The sequence below is a fragment of the Aptenodytes patagonicus genome, chromosome 7, assembly GCF_965638725.1.
Source record: "Aptenodytes patagonicus chromosome 7, bAptPat1.pri.cur, whole genome shotgun sequence".
Lineage (NCBI taxonomy): Eukaryota > Metazoa > Chordata > Aves > Sphenisciformes > Spheniscidae > Aptenodytes > Aptenodytes patagonicus.
This window is the reverse complement of record NC_134955.1, coordinates 58,981,368-59,007,141: the sequence shown is the minus strand read 5'-3', so window position 1 is coordinate 59,007,141 and position 25,774 is coordinate 58,981,368. Positions and strand designations below refer to the sequence as shown.

At 41.4% G+C, this 25,774-nt stretch overlaps 1 protein-coding gene across 5 annotated transcripts in view; it reads left to right on the top strand.

Moving 5' to 3' along the window:
- Positions 1-8: 8 nt before the first annotated feature.
- Positions 9-25,774, top strand: part of SETD3 (SET domain containing 3, actin N3(tau)-histidine methyltransferase) — a 64,822-nt gene continuing 39,056 nt past the window's right edge. The window contains exons 1-2 of one of the 5 annotated variants that reach the window (XR_012995952.1): positions 9-94; positions 25,247-25,356. Coding sequence is in view for 4 of the 5 variants with exons in the window: in XM_076345414.1 (XP_076201529.1) it covers positions 25,254-25,356 (103 nt within the window). In the remaining variant the exon portion in view is untranslated. Of the gene's footprint in view, positions 95-361; positions 421-1,342; positions 1,363-16,653; positions 16,891-25,246; positions 25,357-25,774 lie in introns of those variants that run through there. The other 4 variants (XM_076345414.1, XM_076345416.1, XM_076345417.1 and 1 more) reach the window with 4 other exon arrangements.

Here is a 25,774-nt window from a genome sequence, read left to right as displayed (position 1 = left end):
TAAGCGCGAGAAGCAGGCGGGCGACGTGCGCCCGTAGTCCTGGAGTAGGCCAATCAGAAAGCCGGAGGGAGAAGATTGCAAGCCGTGACAGCCAGTAGGAATCTGAAGGCATGGGTTAAATCCCAGCCAATGGGGGAGCCGCCATGCCCTTTTTTAAGACCGGTAGCGAAGGCGAAGGGGTGGTCGCTGGGGATTGGCCGCCACGGGTCCCGGAGGGGGTGGGGCCTTCCGGCTGGACGCGGCTGGGCCAATGGCGGCGGCGGGGCGAGGGAGGGGGCGGGGCCGGGCCGGGCCGGGAGTGCGGGGCTGGGGCGAGCTCGGCCGCCGCCTCCCCACCCGCGGGCAGCGGCGTCCGGCGCGAGGGGCTCGGGCTCCGCGCCGCTCCCAGCAGGCGAGGCAGGAGCTGCCGCCGCGCGGGAGGTAAGGCGGGGCCTTGCCCGAGGCCCCCTCCCCTGCCTGAGCCGGTCGCCCCTCGGCCAGGCCCCCCCCCCCCCCCCCCCGGCCCGGCGGGGTCCGGGCCCTTCCTCTCAGCCCGCCCGGGGGCCTCGCCCCGCCGCGGCCGGCCCCGCCGCCTCCCTTCCCGCGGGAGGCGCCACTCTTTCCGGACCCCCCCCACCGCCCCGGGGCACGCTCCGCGGGCCCAGGCCTCGCCGCCCCAGGCCTCGCCGCCCCCTCCTTCCCCCGCGGCCCCGGCCTGCTCCCCCGCCTGGCGGCCGCGGCGGCCCGGGCGGCCGTTGCCCCACGCGCGGGGCGCCCACGCGCCACGCCCCTCCGCGTGCGGGGCTGCGCCCGCCCAGCGCCGCCTCTTCCCCCGGGGAGCTGCAGCCTCCGTCCCGCTGGCTGGGGGGAGCGGGGGGCCGGCGCCCGGCGCCCACTCGCCGCGGCGTTCCTCGCTCCCGCTGACCCGCCGGAGGCGGTTGGCGTTGCGCTCCGCGGCCCGCCGCCGGCTCGCTCTCCTGCCCCGCCGTGGGCGGGTCGGTCTCGTTTCGACCCGGTCCGCGCGGGTTTGAAGTGAGCGAGGCGGTGACACTCGCGTCTTCGTGCTCGCTTCCCTTGTCCCATCCCCCCGAGAGGCTGATCAGAAACCAGAGTAAAACAAACGGCCTAAAACTGCTTTCCCCGTGATGTAATTCCTTTTTTTATGTGTGACACATCTTGAATACTCCCTACTCCTACTCCTTCAGCTTTCCAGAGAGCCTCCCGTACCTCCAGCTCTCGGGGTCTGGCTCAGGAGCGTTTCTGCTGCTCTGTGGCTTCTCAGAGTCCTCCTCTGGCAGGAAAAGAGTGCTCTGGTTTCTTTCCTTTTCTCACCCGGTCTGCCACCTGCTTTAGTAAAGGGGTTAAACTTTTGGAGGAAAAAAGGTGGGTTTTAAAATCAGAATAAATCATTTAAACTGTTTATCTACAAGGGGTGTTACTCCTGAAACAGCCTAGGTGTTTCAGCCTCCCCCTGTTACTACAGCAGCTGCTGAGATGGAACTTCTTGTGAACCCTTCCTCATCTTCCTTCTTACCCAGCAGCACTTGCTGAGAGTTGCTTAAGCTGAGGCTGTGCTTTGCATTTGTCTTTCATTCTTAGCAACTTCCTAAATTTTGAATTAAAGTGGCATTTGAGTTTTTACCCAAAGGCAATATTTAGCTGTCAGGACAAGCTCAGTTCTTCTTCTTGGAAGTTGTCCCTTGCAGCTTAGTTCAAGGCTGCTCTTCTCCCGAGCTTGGTATCTGCTCTTTTGGATGGACTTGTCCTTGGAACCTAAGCTTGCTCATGAGATAAAGTTGAAAGCAAATTGCCTTTGTCCCTTCTAAGAGCATGTAACGTAAGCACCTGTCTTTTCAGGTGACAGCTTTGTTTGGTGAAAATTGCTACTAATGTTAGCTTTATGTCTCACAAGTGTCTTCTGCTTTCAGTTGTTGTAAGCTTGTAACTGTAAAGCGAAACATAGTGTTTTGTAGGTGAGTAAACAGCTGTAGCATTCTGCATGTCCGGTGTCTGGTTCCTGCTATGAAATAGTAAGCCAGTGTACAAGTTGTTGGAGGGAATGGCGTGATGGGCACAAAGGCGGGGGTGTTTCCCGATATTTTTGCTCAGTTAAGTAATTTAATATGGTAGAGATTCAAGCATGCCAGCTTGTGCTTTAATAGAGCTTTCAGTTATGTTTAGCAAGCTGGATTGAAGTATATGTTGAAGTACAGTTGGAAATGCATCCTTGGCATGGTGTGCCTAGAAATAGATTTAGGGTGTTGGGGGAAGAAATGCTGCAAGCGCTGAAATCACTTGTAATCTGTATGTTACTGTTCCCAGTTAGAGATGGCCTGATCTGTAGCTGAAGTCAGATCTGAGTCTTGAAATAGACTTCTGATTTAAATATTGTACATAATTTAAAAATAAGCCATATTATGTCTCTCTGCATGTGGAAAAGTGTACATCTTGATGATATTTTTATTGTAATAAATATAATGAACTTAGACATGTCTACTGCATCTAAAGTATTACATACTTTATCATCGTGGTGCTGGTTATACTGTTAAACTGATGCATTGGGTAGTTTTCAGCAAATGAGTGTTCTAATGGTTGCTCTCTGAAAGAAAGAGGCAGTTTAAGGGTGTTAGAGATCTTGGGGGATCTGCATCTTTGCTACCAGAATGACAGTGTTCAGTGCTTGTTAAAGGACACATCGCGATGCCCGTGGCTTAAGCATCCAGTGTTTTTGGAGGCCTGGGCTGTTCTGTTAGGTCTGTCCATGCTGATGACTGAAGTCGGAGTGACTTGCTTCACTTTCAATTAGGTGTTCTATTTTATAAAGTGAGGTTAATATTTTCTAAATGAAGAGCATATTTAGAGACATGCAAATAAAAACAGTACATTAGGTTTTTAATTCTGCTCAAAAGGAATTTGGAACAAAAAGTCTGTGGGAGTCTTCAGGAGGAGCTAAACTCAAACAAGAAATGAAATTACAAAAGTAGGTTGGCAAAGTGGTAGAGTTTAACAGTCCATTTACTGCTTCTTTTCTGCAAAGAGTAAATATTTTTTCTTTTCTGGTCAAATAGTTGTCTGAGGACCTGGTTCAAAAGAGATGCAAGGGGAGTTATTAATCATTAAGGAAGAGCTTGAGTTGATTCCTGTGGGGCAGCTAGTAAGCTATCTTCCCTAGAAGATCAGTGAGGTGTTTATAGTAAGAAGCACTCCTTCTGCCTAAGAAAGCTTTAATAGAAGGTAGGGGGACATAGGGAGAATCCTGTAGTTATTAATGTAATAGTTCAGAATTAGAAAGCTGATAAGTGATAGTAATTATGAAATACACTTCTTTGGGATGTTGTCTTGGATGTAGCCGTTTTTCTTTGCCCTTTAGCATTTTGTGTTACCTTCAAATTAATAATTTCTTACCAGAAGTTTATATTTAATTTATGAGGCAGTCTTGTGTTTAGTATCTAACTAGGTTCAACTGCAATGTGTGTGTGGGAATAATGTCAAACTGACAGTACTTACATTTTTTTAGTAGATCTAGGAGTATCTTGAGCATCCCAAGTCAGAATATGTCAAGACGCGTTCTCTTTGATTCTAATTAAAGACTAAATGTCTTTGGAAGTTGCTTCCCAACAATTAGCTAAATTTGTTGGAGGTGGTGTTTTTTAAGTGCATCAAATAAACATTTAGTTGATTTTTAGTGACTTCTTTTGATATTACTCTGCAGAGTGGCTTCTTCCCAGTAACACAGTAATATTTATATACCATCATTCTTTCTTTAACCTGAAACCGGAATGAGATTAATAAAGTTTGTTCTTTGCAGGGTAGATGCATGCAGTGTATACAGCAGTGGTTCAATCTTCCTTCTCTTCCAGATGCTTTAGACTTGTGCTAATGTTGGCAAACCTGTGATGGTACAGCTTTTTATAGCAAACGGGATTATTAATTTAATTCTGGCTGTCCATTGCCAGCTAATTTATTAGAGAGACTTCAGCTTCCTAGGCCTGGTTTTAGATGTTTAATAATGTTTTAACCAAGACTAGTGTAAAATATGAGAAATGACTGAGTGTAAAATGTGAGAAAGGACCTCTCAAATCTAAATAAAGTACACTAGGAGTTCTCCTTCATACTGTAAAAATGCCCCATTAGTGTTGTCTGGCTTTAGTTTTGTGTATTTGGAGCTAGACTTTGAAGAGGCCTGTGTTGTAGTAATTAAAAGGCAAGTTCAGTGCCCAAGAGTGTTTTAACATTGCTTTGCTCTTGCTCTTGCCCTTCCTCTGCTGTAACCTTCTGTGCTCCCTTTTTCTGTTTTTAGCTACTGTGCCCTACATTGGCTCTTGCCTGCATCTCTTCCACCAAATGACTATTCCAGTTGCTCCATCTATTTATCCCTGTCTGTCCTTTACCATTTCCCATACTGTTCAGCAAGTCTGCTAACGTGCTTTCTGTCTTTGAAGTAAGGAAGAATTAGCACCGAAGTCTTGCATTTCAATTCTGGGATTTGTTACCAGGGTAGAGCAGCAGACCTGTCAGCTGCAGGGAGGATTCCACCTGTCTTTCTAGCCTGGGCTGAAGCATGCCGAGATGTGAATGACTGTGCTTGAGATCAGTTTTATCTCCAGTGAGTACATGCGAACAGGTGTTTACATGCTCTGAAGCAGAGCATGTAATCCTCTGAAGCAGAGCATGTAACCCCGTCTAAGTAATACATAAGGCAGACATAAAGCAAAAGGCATGTTTCTGAGACTGTAGCTGCTAATATTCTATTAAAAATCAAAATAGAATATAAATTCTAATTTGAGAGATTTACTTTTCAGAAGGATTTTTTGAGCCCAAAGTTAAAGGCTGTTATGTTATATATTAGGGGATGGCAGATTAGTATCTACTTCCTGTATTTTCTTGGATGTCTTCCCAATATCTCTGAAGGAATTGGCTGACCTGTCCTGGAAGTGCCTGGACAGCAGTGCTTGAACCACCATGGTTTTCAGCTAGGGCGTTAATGTCTGCCAAAATTGTCTTTGTAGCTGAAGATGGACTGTAGACTGTATCAGTTCTAATAAGTTGCTTTTCAGTTCTTTCTGTTAAGAGTGTGATCAAACTGCACTGAAAGGAGGTCTGCAATTATATAATTTGTGAATCTGTATGTATACTCTGTCCCATTGTCCAAGTCATCAGTGAAGATGGTAAACAGTGTTGGTCCCAGTATTAATCTCTGGCGTACACCACTGTGACTGGCCTCCAGCTGGACTTCGTGCCATTCATCACAACCTTTTGACATCACAACCAGCAGTGCAGCCAGTTTTCAGTCCACCTCACTGTCAACTTACTTAGTTGGTACTTCATCAGCTTGTCTATGAGGATGTGATGGTAGACAGTGTCAAAAGCCTTACTAAAGTAGAGATGAACGACATCCACTGCTCTCCCATCAAGGTTACAAAGTTGTTCAGGCATGACTTTGCCTTCAGAAATCCATGCTGACTATTCCCAATCACCTTGCCCTTCATATGTTTGGGAATGGTTTCCAAGTTTCCTTGCTTCAACAGCTTCCCTCCACTCAGCACTGGTGAGGCCACACCTGGAGTAGTGTTGAGTTTTTTTTAAAGTTTGTCTAAATGTTTCTTTTCCTGATCCTCTTTCACTGAGGATAAGTCTTTCTTATACCAGGTCTCAGGGCCTGGAATTCCTGAAAGCAGGCCTTATCAGTGAAGAAGGCATAGAGTACCAAAGTCTTTTTTCTGTGTCCTTTGTCAGCAGGTCCCCTGCCCCATTCAGCAGCAGGCTCACACCTTGCCTAGTCTTACCTTCCATTAGCTCCTGATGCACCTGTAGAAGCCATTCTTACTGTCCGTCTTGTATTTCATGTCCCTTGCCAGATTCAACTCCAAGTGGGCTTTGGCTTTCCTAACCCCATCCCTGCATGCTCAAACAGTGTCTTGCTTCCTCCTGGGTCACCTGGCCCTGCTTCCACCCCTTCTGTTTCTTTGTTTGAGTTTTGTCAGGAGCATCTTGTTCATTCATGCAGGCCTCCTGCCACCTTTGCTTAACATCCTGCATGTAGGGATGGACCATTCCTGAGCTTGGAGGAAGTAATCATTGAAAGTTTCACCTCTTTACAGATCTTAAAAATGATGAAGTGGTAGCAGAATAGCTTTCTTTCCATCCATCAATTGCATGCTCTTAGAAGAGGTGAAAGTAGTAGGCCACTAGAGCACATTTTGTGAAACCAAGAACAGATGCCCACGTTAGCAAATACCGAGTTATCCTCTTGTACCAAATCTCTGGTTCCGGGAAGCTATGTAAGATTTGTTGGAGCATTTGATGCTACTTTTTTAATAAATACAACAGACTATGATTTATCACTTTGAAAACTTTTGTCTAAAGGTGAAAGTGTTCTGATCAGGCATATGGATGATTTTTGTTACATTTTTAATACCTGCGTAGGCAGCATTTCAGTGTTTGTCAAAATGGTTCTGTTTTACTGCTTTGATAGACACTACACCTTATTCTGTTCTTAAAACTGGTTTTCCAGATTTTCATTGGGATGTAATGAATTGTTGCCAATATGCTTTTCCATTGACTATTAATGGAATGGAATAGAGGTTGATATTAATGTTCACAAAGTTGGGGTGCTTAATTCTTCAAAACCAGTGATAAAATGTTCAGATCTTCCAGTCTTTGCTGATGCCCTGTGCCTATTTACAGGTTAATTTATTAAGTTCTACCAATTGAACCCTTGATACAAAAGCATTTCTTTAATGCATCTGCATAGGTTGTTTTTGTTGAACATGTTACTAGGAAATAGCTACTGGTGTGTATCTAAAAGCCTGTGACCCATTTGTCCAGTTTTTAGGGGTTTTTTTACATAAATTGACTTTTCAAAATAGGCTCACACCCTTCTGAATCAATGCTCCATTGCCTTGTACAGGCTGTGGCATCTGGGTGGTCTGTGAGCTTCCAGGTGGCATGGCTAGAGCTGCTGGTATTCAGGAACTTGATGAGACTAATACATTTCAACAGTCTTTTTGTGGTACTCCATTGCTAACCTCTCTAAGCCAGCAGCACTTCTGTAACTACTACTGCTCACTGTGGAGGGTAATACTGCCCGGGTTTGGATATTCCTGGTATGTCTTAATGTTTGGAGGCTGTCTTATATGTATCTATGATCTTGCAACTGGATAATCTTTTCTTTGGAAGCTGCCTTCCCCAAATAAAGTGGGTCTCATCAGGAAGCTGAGCTATGCATGGACAAATTTCTTTCCTCAAGGAACTTCGCTTGCTGGAATAGTATTTTTAGACTTGCAGACAGTAGCAAGGGTTGGCTGGTGAAGAAGGAAAAATGGCTGTCTACTTTGGATGACCAGCAACAACGTTTAATCTTCCACTTTGCTAAGCAGAGTTGCGTTGATAGCATATTAATATATTAACTCTCCTTAAAATAGAGAAGCATCCATTCCCTCTGGAGTATGCTGCACCTGATTCTGTCAGTCAGGAGCAAGTAAAATGGATGTTGTCAGACCAATTTGAGAGGCGTTGTGTGCTGATACAGCGAAGAAGCTGATATAACTTTAAAGCTTAGAGTTGCAGAAAATGACTGTTGGGTTTTCATGTGGTTGTCAGATTCAGATTGGTATCTGTTCTCTGCCCCTTTTTCTAAAAGTCAGCATTCAAGCAGTTATTTCTCACTTTGTTCCTAGCTGATGCTTGGGAATAATAGTGAGCTCTATAAGGGTTCATGAAATTACAATTTTTGCATTCCTCAATGCTCTATTAAAAAACAGAATTCCTGCTTTCAAGACAATGACAGATAATGTTGTGATTTCTTTCTGCCACTGTAAGATGCCTGGCTTGTACAGCCTGTTTCTCTGGCTTATTAAATCTTTGAATCAATGTCTGAATATAAAAAACCTGTCCCATTGCACTTTGAGTTTGGGCATTTAGAAGACTAAAATGAAACAACAGCCTAATGCGATAACTGCTCACTTTATTTTGTGGTGTCTTGTAGTTGGTCTATGCAAGTGGCTTGGAGGTACAGTGCAGAGTTTCATATAATGATATGAACAGCCAAAAACTTGCAAACTCTTAAACAAAGGTCATAGTCTTAAAGGTACAGTATATGCCTACTTTGAAGTCGGGAAGTTAGTGTAGTGATGCAGCTTTAATTTGTTTTACCAGGGTTTACTGTTGTACTTGAGGAAAGCAAAATTCTGTGCAACTTTGAGGAACATTTTACCTTCTGTAAAGATAAAGTTGTATCTTTTCCAGAAAACTCTCAGAAATGCCAGATCAGGTTAATAACAAAAAGCTGGTTTGAGCACGTTTCTGCAGACTTCTGCGCTGACAGTATGTGACACGTTGGCCTAAGGCATAGGACGTGAGCAGTCTAGTTTTGGAAAGTACTGCTGCTCCCAGAATGCATTTTTTGCTGGTGGATAGAGATTTACCAATATCACATGCAGCAAGATGTCAGGAGCGGCTTCTCTATGATAATAGTCACGGTGTTCATATTCAGTTTGTCCTTTGTGTTCTATAAGGAAGAATTGGTTGGAGTGGAAGTCATCTGTCTCTATCTAGAAATTTGCCAGACTAGTAGATAGTGGTTCTGTTTGTGGAAGCGGGAAACTCAGCTACAAGAACTGGGAAGCAGAATATTAACAGTATCAGCCACTCTCGTCAGGAGTCATTCTGCTGCTTTTTCTCTTGTTCTTGAGAGTATGAGGTAGGAGCAAATTTTCACTCTGGGCTGATGGATATAAATTTCATCTTGCAAGTGTTTCGGATGTGGCTTGCTCGTTAATGCAATGTGCGGTTCATGGTCCTTTACTGGAGAAGAAGAAACAGCAGTATTCCTGGTGAAGGAGACAGGCCTCTAGCTGTGGCACCAGGCCTTCAAGCTGCTTCTTGAGCTGTGGCTCCTTGCTGCGGCACAGGAAGCCATGCAGGTCTAAGATGAGATTGGTAAGTGCTGCATCTCCAGAGGCCTGGGACTGTTGAAGGTCCAAACTGTTGGAATCTGAGGAAAGTGGGTTATCTATGCTGGCAGTGCAGGAATGAGGTAGCCCCAGGAAAATTGGAATGTAGGTAGTTAGAAATAAGAACATTGACCCCTCTAAACTGAGACTTCAGAGGCAAGAGATACCCAGGCTTCCTAGGGGTTCGTAGGGGGACTATAGAAATGGTTGCAGCTCCTTATCTGAACACTTTGGAATATCACTTGTAGGGTCTGGTCAGCCCTACTCTGGGTTTTGGTACATGGTCTGCCTAGGGGTCAGAGGGATAGGTTGGTGGCATGGCTAGTGGTTTGCATCAAAACAAGGCAGGGTAGGAAAACTGATTTTCAGCAGGCATGTTAACAGTGCATTAGTATACTTGAGGCAGTTATCTTGTGAAAAGATGCTGTTCAATCATTCTCCCTTAATACAGAGAACAGGGCTTTGTCCAGAAAGTGGTGTGGCCTTCCCGGATGTGTTCTGGGACTGGAGGGGGCAATGTATTTACTCTGTGTGTGCTAAAATAAATGTTCAAAATATTTCTGCTTTGGTCTGTTTTGTCACCTGCAAACATAAAAAAAAAAAGTGCTACCAAGCAGTTCTACCATAGTTCTTCTGAATTGTGAGGATTAAAATTCTGAGAAGCTGATGGTAGTTTACAGTGCCTTGTGGTCTGTATACATTTTGGTTATTACTATATCAAACATCTGAAAGCTCAGGGTGAAGCCAAGTAATACTTAATATTGCTGCATGTTTCTTGTTCCTGACAGCCCAGTAAATTCCTATGTTAAAAGCTTTCTTATTTCAAACCACTGCAGTGTCACTAGTTCAAGTAAACATGGAGGAGACTCTTAAGGGCTCAAGTTGCTGACTGTGAATGCCAGGAGATAAAAAGGGGCTTGGAGGAACCTGCTCCTTCATTTTCAAGGTCTAGAATAAAAACGTCAGAAAACTGCTAGTATTTTGCCTGAAACTTCTAGTCATACTTTCTAGAATAGTCACCATTTTAACCACTAGATAGGGAGTGGGCTTAAGGCAAGTGGGTTTGGAAGGCTTTCTAACTGTTCTTAAGCCCTCAATTACATCATTTATCAGGCATTCATAGCAGAAGCTTCTTAAATTCTTTTTTTTACAATGTGCATAGCACTTAAATGTTGTCAGAAGTTCCTCTCCAAACTGTAAAAATAGTATTCTTTTGGGATTTAGAAATGCTGAGTGCTTGGTCTGCCATGGGTGTTTTCTAAGGACATTAAAATTACAGTATCTTGAAGCGTAATCGTAACTGGGCTTGAGGGCTGTGGTCTCTTCAGTGAGGGTTCCCCAGAAAAAAAAGCCCCTAATCATTAGCACCTGCTACAGGGCAGGTCTGTAATAATTTTATTGGGAAAGTTTTTCCTTTCAGCTATTAAGAAATACTCTGGAGCTGCTCTTTTTATCATTTGCATTGCAGTAAATCTGTGCACTGCTACAATTTACACATTGGCAACCATTGCACAACCTTACCATATAACGAAGAGCTCAATTTTCCTCAAACTTCACATGGGTATATATGGAATGAATGATAGTAATGCTGATTTGTTATTTCCAAGAATGACCAGTGATATTTTTTTATATACTGATAGCTGATGTCACTCCACACCTGCAGCAGGAACACAGGTAGGTGTACTATTTTGGTGTGAAAAAGTGCAGCATGCTCTCGCGGAGGTGGAAGACCACTCCAAACTTCTTTTTTCCTCCCGGCTACCATAAACTCAATCCTCTTTCAACATGAGCTGTCTGGTGACTTTCAGAATTGTACAAGGCACACAACATCATTTAACAGCAAGCACATTAACTGGCGTAGATATTCCCATGTGTCCTAGAAAGGTTAAGAAAAGGCACACAAATTCCCACTGGAATTCTCCATACTGTTATCTTTTTCTTCTTCACACTAGTTTGTACTGTGGTTCCTGGCTGCAGCCTGGAGGTCCTTGGCATTGATTATGCATTGAATGGACACTTCTGTACTGGTCAGGGTGAAGTGCCAGCAGTACCATCTCTGAGCACACCTTTAGGGAGTTAATATGCTGTGGGCAGAAGCTTGATGGAACAGCTGTGCTTCAGTCTTAGCTAGAGAAAAATACAGCAGTTATTTTAAAACTGCTTAGATTCTCTTCTGTAAGGACAGGGTATTCCAGGAAACAACACAAAACTGTAGCTGAATTCAGATATTTATAACTTCAAGCACAATTTAATCATGCACTCTGGGTAGTGTCATTTCAGTGTCCAAATATAGGTTCTTAAGCGGGTTTTTTTGGTTCCAGCAGTGGTATTGAAGCATTCAGCCAATTTAAGTTGTTACAACACATGACTGTATAATGAAACTCATTTTGAGGGCAAAAATCACATATGCTGCCACATAGCATAGAACAGGTCTTAAAGCTTGTAGAAACTTGTTTTCTGCTGTGGATATCATCTTTCCTTCCTTCTTTTTGTTAGAAATTTGCAAGAATTTTTTTTGTCACTTCATGTAAGTATTGCAAGGACTGTGTGGGTAGGAAGCCCTTTTGAATGAAAAGACGTGGCATATCTGATGTACAGTTACATCTGCATCACCTAGCTGCTTGGAGGAGAAATTTTGACATGTGGATTAGTTATATTAGAAGGGCCCAGAAACTGTGGCGAGCACTTTTATAGGATCTGCTGCCTATGCCGTGATTGGAGATGTGGGTTGTCAGTATGATGGCCCTACGTAATTACCTGATTGAAAGGGAGCAGCCTAACAGGCAATAGTAAATCATATTGGAGTTGCGATATGTGTAGAAAGCAGAGGGTAGGCAAAGGTGTTAAGACGAAAAATAAACAGAACGGGTCGAGAATTTTTCAGTGCATAGAAGTAATCGTGGGCCCAATTGCTACTAGGTTGCTTGAGGGCGTTCCAGTTAGGTGGAATTATTGTTGCAATTAAACAGTAGTCCTTGGCATTAAGAATCTTCAGCTTTAAATCTCTTCCTTGGAGACAGTCCAGTTAATTGGAATATATGTTATTGCCTAGTTTACTATTATGTATGCCATTGACTATAATGCAATTAAAAAGGACTTTAAAAAAAAAAATCTATGCAGTGATACCCAAGAAATTTTTTCTGCTATTCAGCCAGGCTCAGTTTCTTCTGCCCTAGCTGTTATGTGAAGCAGATGCAGTAATATATAGTGATATATATCCAATATGCATCTTCTTTGTGCATCCTAGAGAATTTACATACAAAATACTTCTGATGTTACACACACTCACACTCTTTTTAAGTAATACATGTAGGAATGGATTAACCTCTTGTTAGAAGTTCTTCCACCCCTTTAAAGAGGTGCTGCCTCTTTTTTGGTAGTTAAAATTATGATTCTTAGTGACTAAGAAGCAGTTGCAGTGAGGGCTGACCCATGTGAAATGTACATTTTGGGTTAAAAAAACCAATTCCCATTGAAATGATGTGTGGTTAGATACCATCATCCTAAAGTTTTAAATTGCATCCAAGGCTTTGTCAATATCTCAAAGCATGTCTGCTGTCTTGAATGGGGACTGAACTTCTGGTCTTAGTTGTTCACTTTGCAGCAATGTAGTGAGTGCTGTACTGTTTTGTTGCACCTCTGTTAACTTAGTTTTGCTGAATTTTAACTTTTACTCATGACTTCATAGTCATCAGCAATGACTGATTTTCTTACCATTGTCACTTTGTCTGTCTCTAAGCAAAGTATAGGGAACAGTGGTAAAAGGTCCTAGCTCTTGATCACGTAAGTCATCATTGATATTAAGGTTTACGTAAAGTAGTTTTAGTGACTATCCTGTATTTACCCTGTGAAGTAAGTACACTTACTGTTTGTGAGCATGCTAGCATGGTTCAAGAAGTCACTGCCTGAAATGATGCACTAAAGTGATTTTGAGCATTGTTGGCAGGTTGCAATGGGAAGTAGAACATGTTGTGTTAAGCTATCACAGGAGCTATTTTGGAAACTTACGGAATTTTTGGATCTTTACAAATCACAGGCTTAGGTAGCATGTAGTCATTAGTTCATGTCTTAGCATTTGAACATTTGAAATTAAACATTGTCTAGTATGTTTATTTCCTGATGTATGTGTACAGGATAATAGGTTAAACCAAGGTAACTTTCTAACTACAAGTCTTGCATAGCTATGACATACTAGCTAATAAATATTTGGGGCAGTATTGACATTTCTGTATTTATGGTTTTACAGTTTGGGGAAATTTTCTTACGTGAGTGATGGGAGGGTAGCCCTTGACAACAACTAATCTCATTCCTTTTGTGGACCAAACCTTTTTAAAGTTTCTTGTATATGTTGAGGGGGTTGCTTTTGGGATTACACAGTCAGAGCAAACAGCTCTTTGAGCATAAAATATGTAAGCGGTGTTCTCATAAACAATCAAAATGTATTTTACATCTGGGTTTATTGAAACACAAGTCAGTCATGCGACTGTCTTATGCCTTAGTAAACAGCCCAGCTGTAGAATTAAGTAAAAGTAGGATCTTTTGAAAAAGATGCTTTGCATGAACTGGATTTTTCTGTGTAAGTACAAAAGCAAAAATGTTATCTCACAGTGGTTTTTGATGTACTTAGCTGACATTACTTAGCTGACATTACCTGTTTTTAAAGTAGTGACAAATGCATATACTGTAACTGTACTCAAACCCATCCTGTAGGAAGAGAAATAAAGCATTCATTTGGAAGCATTAAGAATATAGACATATGTTTCTAATGATTTTTTTTGCCAGTAAGTTCTTTTCATTAGTGAAAATTTGAGAAACATTTTCAGTACTGGTCTCCCCCCCCCTCCCCCCCCCCCCCGGTTGTTTTTGCTCATTCAGTGTTTAAGAATTTATTCTTAATCAGTCTTAATTGGTTAATTTTAGATGATTGTACTTTTGATATGATACTGTTCCTACTTTAAGGAATAGCAGAGCTTACAGCCACTGTGCTTGGTAGATTTCTTGAAGATAGGTGTTTGGGAGAAGCAAGTAGCCCAGAGAGTGGAGGTAGAGATTAAAAGTTACCTACCTCCTGAATGGGATAAAATCCATCTGCTAACTGATTGTGAAAGAAGAGGAAAGGTGTGGGGAGGAATACCTGAATCAAAAAAACATGAGGCTTGCAGAGAGCTTATCTCAGGAAGACTGTTCTTGTTAAGAAGTGACAGGGACAACCTATTTCACTCTCTTTACCTGAGAGAGGAAGTGTGTGGAGTCCCATTACAAATGGGTCATGTGGCTAAATCAGGCCTTTGAAAGGAAAATAAAACTGAAATTCTGTATGCAGTAGGAGAAGCTGACCTGGGTAACTTCACAACCTCATGAAGAAGGGAAGCTTACTACGGTGCAGCTTGGGCCGCAAGAAGCTGGGTGAACATACTGGAGAAAAATCCCTCTGTCGTGCTTTTCCTGTAGCTCTCTAAGTACCCTCTCTTGGTTGCTGCCACTGTTACTTTTCCTCTGGTAAAAGACAGGCTGGGGGGAGAAGAGAAATAATGATGACTAAGATGAGGATGAAAACTGTAGACTTTGAAAAGAAACAGAGCAAAGCAACCTCTATTCTCACTATTCCTCCAGGAGGTGGTGGATGGTGCTCAGTGCTGTTCTTTAGAGATGGGAAGATACTGGGGGATGTGGTGAATTCTTTTTAATCAAGACTGAGGAAGAAGCCCTGTGACTTTATGGTGTCTTGAATCTGGGGAGCAGACACTAGAAAAGGAGGGAGGAATGGTAAGCAGAATCTCATAAGATGGAACTGGAAGAAAACTGCAGGGTGTAACCAATATATGTGTGTGCCAGGATCTCCCTCGTCCTGCAGAATACGCATGTCTGGAGCTGTGGGCTGCTGCTGGAGACAGCATTCTTGACTTGAAGATCAGATGAAAAATCTAAGCATGGCAGTTATATTTTATATAGGAGAGAGTTTACAGTCTTAACTTTCAGGAAGGAACTGCATTTCAGGGGTGCAAGTTGTTTTGGGAGAGCAGAAGAACCTAGGGCACTCTATTTGCTGGGCTGTGCATTGGACTGGTTCAGAGTACAGCATCTTGCCACAAGGAGCAAGTGTATCAAAGCTAGCTCTTAAAGAATGAAATAGTGTGGGTTATGGCTAAGGGAGTTCTTGGGAAACATAAATTTACATACGATTGCATTCACTTAAAATACAAAGTGGAAACAGTATGGGCTTTTCTATCATTAATCTTATTAGTATTTTCTGCAGGTTATTTTTGTCAGCATTATCAGTGTTATGGTAATACTTCAGATCCTGTTTTAAAAACAAAAAAAGCTGTCTTGTTATAAGCACTCTATAATCACAGGAGGTCCCACTTCCAAAAGAGCTTACAACCTAAATAGAAGAACAGAAACGTGCTGGAGAAAGAAAGTACGCAAACACAATGAACTGTAAGACACCGTATTTAGTAGAGCTTTTAGGGCTAGTTTATAGAGGAAATGAAGAAATGGAAGAAAAAGGAAAGGGCAGTGGTGGGAGAGGAGAATCAACAGCAAGAAGAGAAGGGGTGTAGTACAGCGAAGGTGAGAGATTGAGAGCTGAGGGGGAAAGGGATTGAATCAGTAACTAATTAGTCGTTTATTTAGTGGGAACATCTAGATTAATACCTTAGGAGTGATGAGAGTGTTAATGTGGTTTCCAAGTGACATGAGGTAGGTGGTTTTCACAAGCAAACATAGTGTTCATTGTAAATGTATAAACTGAATATTTCTTAAAGATCATAGATTTCTTCCTCCACCCACACTGTTCTTACACTTCTTGCTTTCATGCTTTCTATTTGCTATAAAATGTGTTTATCTTTTTACCCGCAGTCATAAGATTCAAGTTTAGGAGAAAAAAAAAAACACTTGATCAGTGGAAGCAAAAGATCACATTCCCCGTAAACCTGGTCATATCAAGTGTAAAACTGTGTTCTCCTACATACAGATTGGAGAACTCCTGTCAACTGCCTATAAGCATTAAGCTTGTCCCTTAAGACCCCGGCTGCTCAACATATGTTGATACAAGAGATGATACACTTCCCCCTCTGAAGTAGAGGGGAAAATGACTTAGTCTAGGCAATCAAACTAGGAAAAAAAAAATTGCAAGCCTGGTTTGTGTACATCCTACTCATCTGTCCTCCCTCTCGATGCAGCCAAGGAACATATCCCACAACCACCTACTACACTCACCTCTCCGTGCTCTTTGCATGGTTTGAGAATTCCCTCGTCTTCTCCTTGTCTGCCCTTGTTGACCCATATCTGTCCTTCTAATACTGATTCTAGATCTGCACCCCTCACCTTCTGTGCTAGTATATGCCAAGAAGATGCGTGGGGTGGGAACTATTATGTAATGAGAACATAATGTAATTAGCATCTACAAGGATCTGAATTAAAGAAGATACAATGTTAAGATACTGCATTGGAAATATACTGAGTCCTTGAAGCAAAGTTAAACTTGAAAGGATAACTCTTGCTGTGGGAATTCCTAACTTGGTTGTTATTGTAAAAGCTCAGCGTGTTTTTGAGAAGCTGGTTTACTACTCTGTAAAGTAAAAAGTAATAGCTGAAGCAAATAAGGCTTATAGGATCATGTCAGGTCTGTCTGCCAGTCAGTTCTTTCTGCTTCACCCATCAACTTGTTGGACGTTTTTAATCAAGTTTGACAGAGTGGGAGAACTCAAACATAAGTTGGTCTGCTTGCTAGAGGGAAAGCTGTGTTGAGAACAGTTTATCTGCTTGGCCTGTTAGTCAATCAATGTGTGTGCTGATGTTTTTGCCCAGCATGCGCAGTTATATCAAAACCTGCAAAAGAAGATGCTGCTTGCCTTGTAAGGTCATGTGGGGAGGGAACTGAAAGCAATGTGGAGTCCCGGAAGAGATGAGGAGGGTAACTGAGAGCACTGCAAGGATTCTGGGACCATTGGAAAAGGTTTGTATAAGAAAGGGAGATGCACATCCAGAAGAAATAGGACTTCATATATTCTGCATCATGTAGGATAAATTGTTTAAAGCTAACACAGTTAAATACTTAAAAATTAATATGGTGTTTGCTTAGCACAATGATTATATTCACAGTTTTCTAACAAAGGTTGAAAGCTTGTATTTTTACCCAATGAGTGAGAGGTGGGTACCTTTATAGTGCCTTATGATAGTTTTTTTCCTATCAGATTTAACTGCAGCTCTACATAGTGCTGCAATGAACTTCTTGGTGGTCATGTGAATGTGAAAAGCTGGGAGTTTTTGTTAATGATTAAATGGATTGTTTTTTCTGAAGTATTGTTAGGGAAGATCCATGTTTTATCATTCAAGCTTGGCATTGTTTCCATAAGGAAAGGTGATCCTGTGATGTGGTCAAGTTCTCTAATACCATAAGTATTAGCTTTCTTAAATAAAATGTTTTAGCAGTCATGTGGGGTTTTTTTCCAAAAAAAAACCCCCAAACAAACCAAAACAAAAGCAAACACATGCACTTGGTGGCAATTCTTTAGTACTTTTGGGATTTTTGTACAGACTTCTCATGGTTACCTTCTAAAGCTGTTAGGTGAACATGCTCACTTTTTAAAGCTGTAAGTCAAGGGGGGGGGGAATTTTTTTACAGCTCATTAAAATTTTATTTGTGTGTGATGCGGAAACGGGCTCAAAGTCTGACACAACACAATTGCTCTTTGATAGCAGTATTAGAGGGGGGAGATGGATCATTTACACCCCTCACTGCCAGTTTTGGCATGATTCTTTTTGCCAAGCCAGCTGATACACTATATTTGGAAATGTGGCTGTGTTGTGTGTTACCAAGCTTATTCATCATTGCTGTCAGCATACTCTCTCTTTGCAGAATGCTTTCAGGAATTTTCAGCAATGTTCACTTGAAAGGAAACATGGCATAGTACTTAAAAAATATTCACCAGAAGACAACCAGAAAAGCAAACTTGCAAAAAAAAAAAAAGCCCAAACCACTTTTCCACTGAAATGTGTGTTGCTGCTTCAGATATTTATGAAGTCTGCTGTTCATCTCAGTCCTGAAGGATTTTTTTGTTTTGTTTTTTTCTCCACATGTCATGCAGCTATATTTTTATATTGCTGTTTCTGTTGTCATGCATGTACTGGCAAACAGGCTGTCCTTTCATTGCTGTGTTGAGAAGCAGGCTTATACTTTTTCTTTCTAAACAATAGTTTCAGTCACTTGCAAAAAAGATGCTTCATATCTGAAATTTTATTTCAAATTAAAAAATACTGTTTTTTCTGAAGTTAATCTTTTTGGAATTTCAGGGATTTCAGTAGAATTGAAACCTAACTGTAAAATCTTTTTCATGAACTATAATTTTACTGATGTAATTTTAATTACAAAAAGTAGTTCCATAAAGGAACCACATTTACTTTCTCCATATTGGGTCTTATGTTATCAGTATAACTCATCATTTGCTGGTTAAATATGGTAGAGAGCATTGCTCAACTAAACTGTTTTTTGCCAAATGTGAAATCAGATTATATGTTGTGTTTTCAGAAATTTTGAAAAAAGTTTCATGATCTATTTTTATATATTATATAAAATACATTATGTGATTTTTTATGAGGCTGCTCTGCTAGTTTGGTATCTGGAATATGTTTTCTGGACAACCATGTATAGCAGCAATTCCTTTCAAATTACAGCTTTTACTAAACAATACATCTGTCAGACACATTAGATTTTAAATGGTTTTATCTGTTTCATGTAACTGAGCAGTGAATGGAGATGAGTAATGTAGGAAGCGGAGACCTATTTTTCTGATTGGGAATTAGATAAAAAAGTACAGTTTTGATTAAGACAGATGATTCCTTAAAAGGAAATACTTCCATAACAAGATATCTCACGACATCAGTGTGCTGGTTTTGCTTTTTTGTGTGAGATAGACTTGCTGATTTAATCATGCATGCAGAATATTTTCTCTATAGAAATTCTGATGACGAAGAAGCAATAGTTTAGACAAGATACATGCATCAAAGGAGAGATCAAAGATACTTACAGAGCTTATTTCATGTTCATATACTGGTAGCATCCTACTGAAAAAATGCATTTCTGATTATGGTGCCATCAATCTAATGAGTTGTGTTCACCGAACTTGTTTTTTCCTATGATGTTTTTGCTGCATGTTATCTGAGCAGTAGGAGCTGAGAAAGATCTTGTATTAGCCTTGAATTTCTTACTTGCATAGAACAGATTTCAGCTAGAGATTATTTTTTGCCTCTAAAACAATATTCACCGATGATAGTAATGCAAATACTTAATGTTGTTCAAATTTTTCTTTTTGTCATATTTGGGAAGCTGAAGTCCACATAATCTAAAATCAGCTTTATCTTTAGACATAGCTCTTGGCAATGCTTTCACTGCAAAAATAGGTTCTCATTGCTAACGTTTCATATGGGGAAAATTAAAAATGTAGTGCTAACCGTGTACCATATTCACACAGCTTCAGGAATCGGTGTATCATTGTTCTGATTGCATGGTGGCGCTTGTCATGTCTCCTTATATAATATGTGCACAGTTGTCTTTGGGTTTTTTCTTATAAAAAATCTACTGATGGATGTTTATACTCCAAGCAGATTCTTCCTCTAAATACAACTTAAAAGAAAAAAAAAAAGCCCACAGTATTTTGGTAGTTGTGTACACAGAACATTTACTTAGACTGCTCTTCCTCAATTTATTGGTCAATAAACATACTTTGTTCTTAGAAATGAGAAACCAACTCCTTCAAAATAATTTCAGTTGTTCAGCTTATTTATCTTAATATTTATGAGCATCTTGATTGATATAAACTATGTCATCATAATTTATAACTTGTAACATAGAATACACTGTGTGAGTGCCTTAATTTTCTGATGATTCTACAGGTGCAGGGGATTGTGCTTAGAGGGAATGTAGAAAACCATTTGTATGCATCAACACAGAACTGCATTGTTCTTGCCCTGAAGATTTTGGACTCTGTCCCCAAACCTGCTGTTGGATTCATTACAGACCCATCTGACTTGATTTCTCTTAAGAGCAGAAGGGTCTAAAATAAATGGCATATGGGAGAGGGGAACGCTCAAGTGAATAGGTGATGTGCAAATGAAGTCTTTGTGAAGGTGGCCTCCTGTACCAAGCACTCCGTTTATCTTTTTAGTGGTATGAGAAAATTACTAGGAAAAAAAAGGAAAAGGTTTATAATGGGAAGACCATGAAAATAAACTTTAAGTTCTTTTTTTGTTGGTATTTTCTTCGATGTCTTTGTCTTACACTGTATTATGGCAGGTGGGCCATTTATATTGATCCTATTTCCAGTTTGTACTATTATAAATTCAACATGGATCTCAATAAGCGTTACTCCCTGCTTCATATGAGCTGAAAAATGTTATAAAATCTCCTATCAGATAGAATTGCTTGTAGTGGAGCAATGTCTCTCAAAAGGATTTCCAGTGTTCATTTACAAACTTCAAGGGATGTGACTAGCCAGTGTGATTCCCACATTGAATCTGCAGGATCTCTCCTTACCAGCCTGCACATGAGGGCTTTTCATGGTAGAAACTCTATTGGGAAAGTTATGCAACTCAAGGGGGACTGATAAAATTAAGCTGTGCAGATGGGTTGTTTGAGCCTCTGATATCTACTAGAGAGTGCTAAAATTGGGGGCGGGGGGTTATGCCCCAGGACTTCAGTCTCCATGTACTCAGGGATAGTCTTGTTTCTTGCATTGTTTAGTGTTGGAAGATGGAAGAATTTGGTTTGTTTGCCTTCCTTTTTGAAAACACCTTATAGGTTTGCCTTAGATTTTTTTTTTTCCCCCTTTTGTTATGAGGTGGTGTCTTTTCAGTCAGTTTTGAGCTCCTTTAATTTTGAATTAATAAGTTAACAATGTTAATCTTAACTTTCTTCCTGATCATTCAAAGTTACTATTTAAAATAAGTCTTGGGCTTGGCAGTTTCTTGTTCATGCTAATCTTAATGGAAAATGAAAGCAGCCAGATCATAGAATCATAGAATCAGTTGGAAAAGATCTCTAAGATCGAGTCCAACCATCAACCCACCACCACCATGCCTACTAAACCATGTCCTTAAGCACCTCATCTACATGTCTTTTAAATACGTCCAGGGATGGGGACTGAACCACTTCCCTGGACAGCCTCTTCCAATGTTTAACCACTCTTTCAGTAAATAAATTTTTCCTCACGTCCAATCTAAACCTCCCCTGGTGCAACTTGAGGCCGTTTCCTCTCGTCCTATCGCTTGTTACTTGGGAGAAGAGACCGACCCCCACCTCGCTACAACCTCTTTTCAGGTAGTTGTAGAGAGCGATGAGGTCTCCCCTCAGCCTCCTCTTCTCCAGGCTAAACAACCCCAGTTCCCTCAGCCGCTCCTCATAAGACTTGTTCTCCAGACCCTTCACCAGCCTCGTTGCCCTTCTCTGGACACGCTCCAGCACCTCGATGTCCTTCTTGTAGTGAGGGGCCCAAAACTAAACACAGTATTCGAGGTGCGGCCTCACCAGTGCCGAGTACAGGGGCACGATCACTTCCCTACTCCTGCTGGCCACACTATTTCTGATACAGGCCAGGATGCCATTGGCCTTCTTGGCCGCCTGGGCACACTGCCGGCTCATGTTCAGCCGGCTGTCGACCAACACCCCCAGGTTCTTTTCCGCCAGGCAGCTTTCCAGCCACTCTTCCCCAAGCCTGTAGCGCTGCATGGGGTTGTTGTGGCCGAGGTGCAGGACCCGGCACTTGGCCTTGTTGAATCTCATACAGTTGGCCTCGGCCCATCGATTTATGTACCTTTCCCACTAGAATTTTTTTAATGTATAGCATTTGTATTTAAATGAACTGTTGTATACAGTTACTTAACTTATGGATTGCAATTGTTTAGCCTTGGTCAGTGTGGAGAAGCAGCTTTTCAGCTGCTGATCAATATATTCCAATATTAATACCAGCTGCCAAAGAACAAAACTTTTTGATAGAGTGCGAGAGGAAACATTTCATTTTGAGTAAGCTAGCTACACTGACCAAGGATAAAAGGATCCCTCTTATCTATATAACAGAGTGCTCAGAACACCTGGAATTCAAAGTACTACTTCTGTACAGTGATTTTTAGCATTTTTATGGATTTTATCACACACTGCCGAGTAACTTAAAGCTGCTATGGCTGAGGTGATCTTGATAACTTGGGCAGTTGAAATCTTTCAGATGTCTGAAGTTATCTGAATGTGTCTGACTCCCCTCTCACTGCGAAGTGACTGGACATAGAATCTTCTATACTGTACAGGAAGATATTATATACCATATAGACAACATAGGCTGCCCATATAGAGGTGAAAACATCAGTTGCAGTAACACGTAGAATCATAGAAAAATGTAGATGGGAAGGGACCTCTGGAGATTGAGAGGCTCAATTTTCTGCTTTAATTTCAAAGTTAAATCACGTTGCTTAGGGCCTTGCTGAGTCAAATTTTTAAATTCTCCAAGGTTCTTGGAGATACTGTTAAAACTCTATCCTGTTCCAGTGCTCAACCACCCTCATGGTGAGGAGTTTCCTTATATCTATTTGGAATTTCCTTTGCAGCATCATGTGACGGTTGCCTGTTGACCTTTTGCTGTGCTTGCCTGAGAAGAATCTGCCTCCACCCTCTGTATTAACTCCCCGTTACATAGGTGAAGACAGTAGTGGGCTCCTTTTCTTCCCCAGACTGAACAAACCCAACTCCTTCATCATGTCTTTCATCTCATGTGTCAGCCCTTTTGCTATTTTAAAGGCCTTCCTCTGGACGTGCTCCAGTTTGCCAGTACCTCCTGTGCTGCATGGCCCAAAACTGTACAGCACTCTAAATGTGGCTTCACCAGTGCCAAGCAGAAGGGAATAATTAATTCCCTTGATGTGCTGTTTATGCTCTTGCTTATGCAGCTCAAACTACGGTTAGTTTTCATTGCTTTAAGGGTGCACTGCTGGCTTATGTTCAACTTGCTGTCTGCAGTCTCCAAGTCCTTTTCTGCAGAGCTGCTGCCTGTCCAGTCTGCAGCTGTAATGCTGTATAGGGTTTTTTCCTTCCCAAATGCAGGACACTTTACATTTGCCTTTGTTTAACTTTATAATAGTTCCTGTTGACCACTTCCTCCAGTTTGTTGAGGTCCCTCTGAATGGTGGCCCTGCCTTCCAACATGTTGACTGCTTTCTCTCTTTTATATCATCTGTAAATTTGCTGCGGATGCTTTCTGTCCTAATGTCCAAATCTGATGAAGGTGTCGACCAGTACTGACCACTGAAGAATACTGTGCCTAACCAGTTGGCAGTTAGACTTACAATTATTGACCACAACTCTTTGAACCTCATGGTCCAAGGAATTTTTTGTCTACCTATTCAGTCCATGTCTCCTCAGTTTGACAACCAGGATGCTATGGAAGACAGTGTTAAAAGCCTTGCTTAAGTCAAAGCAACTGGCAACCACTGATTCTCCCTGGTCAACAGAGCCACTTATTTCTTCAGAAGGCAGTCAGGTTGGTTGTATATGGTTTGCCTTTAGAAGTCTGTTGTCTGATCCCAGTCACATTCACGTCCATCATGCCTGGAAATAGCTTCACTTTAGGACTTGCTCTATGTTTTCTACAGCAAATGAGGTGAGACTGACTACTATCTAGTTCCCTGCATTCACTATCCCCTTCTGCCCCCACCTTGCTTTTCTGTTGGGTTTTGTTTGTTTGTTTTTTAAGTTACCTGTTTCCCGTCATAGGCAATCACCATGACTTTTCAAAGATGATAGCCAGCAGCCCTGCAGTGACATCAGCTAGCATTCTCAGTACCTTGGATGTTTCCCATCTGGTCCTACGTACTTGTGTAGGTCCAGCTTACCTAAATAGCCTTTAACTTGATAGCTCCTCTCCCTCAAGGTTTGCTACTAGATGCGGAAACCTGGGAAGCCTAATAGCAGACCTTGCTGGTAAAGACCATGCCCAAGGTATTGGGTACCTCAGCTTTTTCTGTACCTTTCATCACTAGGTTGCTGCATTTAGCAGCTGAATTACACTTTCCCCGATTTGTCTTTTGCTGATGGTGTACCTGTAGAAGCATTTCTTCTTGCCTTTCACATCTCTCTTCAATATCAACTCCAGACAAGCTTTGGCCTCCCTAATTCAGTCTTTGCTTGCCCAGACAGCGCATCTATATTCTCCTCCAGTTGCCTGTCCCTGCTTCCACTTTACATATGTTTCTGTTTCATTTGAGCTCAGTCAGTGAGGAGTCCCATGTACAGTCAGCTGGCCTCCTGCTGTGCCTGCTGATTTTCTTGCGTGTTGGGAAGGTTTGTTTTTGTGCTCCGAGAAGAGAGTTCAGGAAGATGACTGGTTGTCATGGGCTCCTTTATAGCTTCCCAGGGCATTCTGCTTACTATTCCCTGAGCAAGCCCCAACTCCACTGTTGTGAGTCCAGAGCCTTTAGTTTGCTTCTTTCCTTCCTTTCTTTCCTCAAGGTCTTACACTACCATTTCACAATTACTGCATCCGAGGCTGCTGTTGGCCGTCATATGCATGAGCAGTTCTACCTTATTCATGAGTTCCAGATCCTGCACAAACCCTCCTCTAGGAGCCTGTTCAGTGCCAGCATCAAAAATTGCTCCTAGTGCATGCGAGAAATTCCCTGGATATTTCATGCCCTGCTATGCTGCCCTTCCAGTAGATGTTGTGTGATTTAAGTCCTCCATGAAATAAAGGGCTCTGAATATTGGAAAACCAGCCTAGGATGATGTTCCATTTATTGTGGTAACTGAAAATAAATTTTCTTTAACTAGTTATCTTGAACCACAAGAAGCTGCTGTAAAGATATACATATGATATTTTGATTTTTATTTTGAAATTGAATACTAATTTTCTATTCATTTTGAATTACTACTTTAGTGCAGTCACAAATACTAATTCAGCTGATGTCTGCAGTGGAGCTGATGAGGTAAAATAACCTGGTTTTATATAGCATGGATACTTCAGTATCCATAATATTTGTTCACAACTAATGAATTTGCAAGTGATCTGAATGTTTTTTTTCTCTCTAAGATTTCTAGTTTCTAATTACCCTGAGGTAATTAATGTGCAACTACATGAAATATTGTTTCAGATTGCACTGTATGGTTGTCTTACATTCAGGCCATGCAAATAGTACTTGCACGTATATATGTGCCAGAAACAACTCCTCATCCTCTTTTTTTTTAAGTGACTAATAAGAGAAGATCTTGTCCATTCATCATTATTGTATTTTGTTTCTTAATAGTTGGTGACAGTGTGCTTCTTAATCTGTTTTAGTTGGAAGATGGGGAAGAAGAGCCGAGTAAAAACTCAGAAGTCAGGTACAGGAGCCACAGCGACAGTATCTCCAAAGGAAATGTTGAATCTAATTAGTGAGTTATTGCAAAGTAAGTTTCGTTTTTATGCCTCTCTGGGAAAAGGGGTGGTGTGCAGGCCACTCAAAAACGTTCTCTTGTTGAAGCCAGTGAATTCTATTAATTTCCTGTAAGTGGCCAAGCTTGCTATTTCAGCCTGCTTAAGATAGTATAGTATGTATCTTACAGTATCTATCTCAGTATATACTGTTATTGGCCTATTTATATGTGTATGTATTGGACATACCATCTTTCTGGCAGCTTTTGGCTTTACATCTCAACACATGCATAAACACTGGGGGAGATTAGATTAAAAAAACCCTACTCTAGATAACTTGACATTGAAGCTTTGTCAAAAATGTTTTTCTTGTAAACGTCAAGAATTGCACTGTTTCTATTTATCATTTGAACAATACTTTGAAGTGATATCAGAGTAGAGAAATTAACTGTG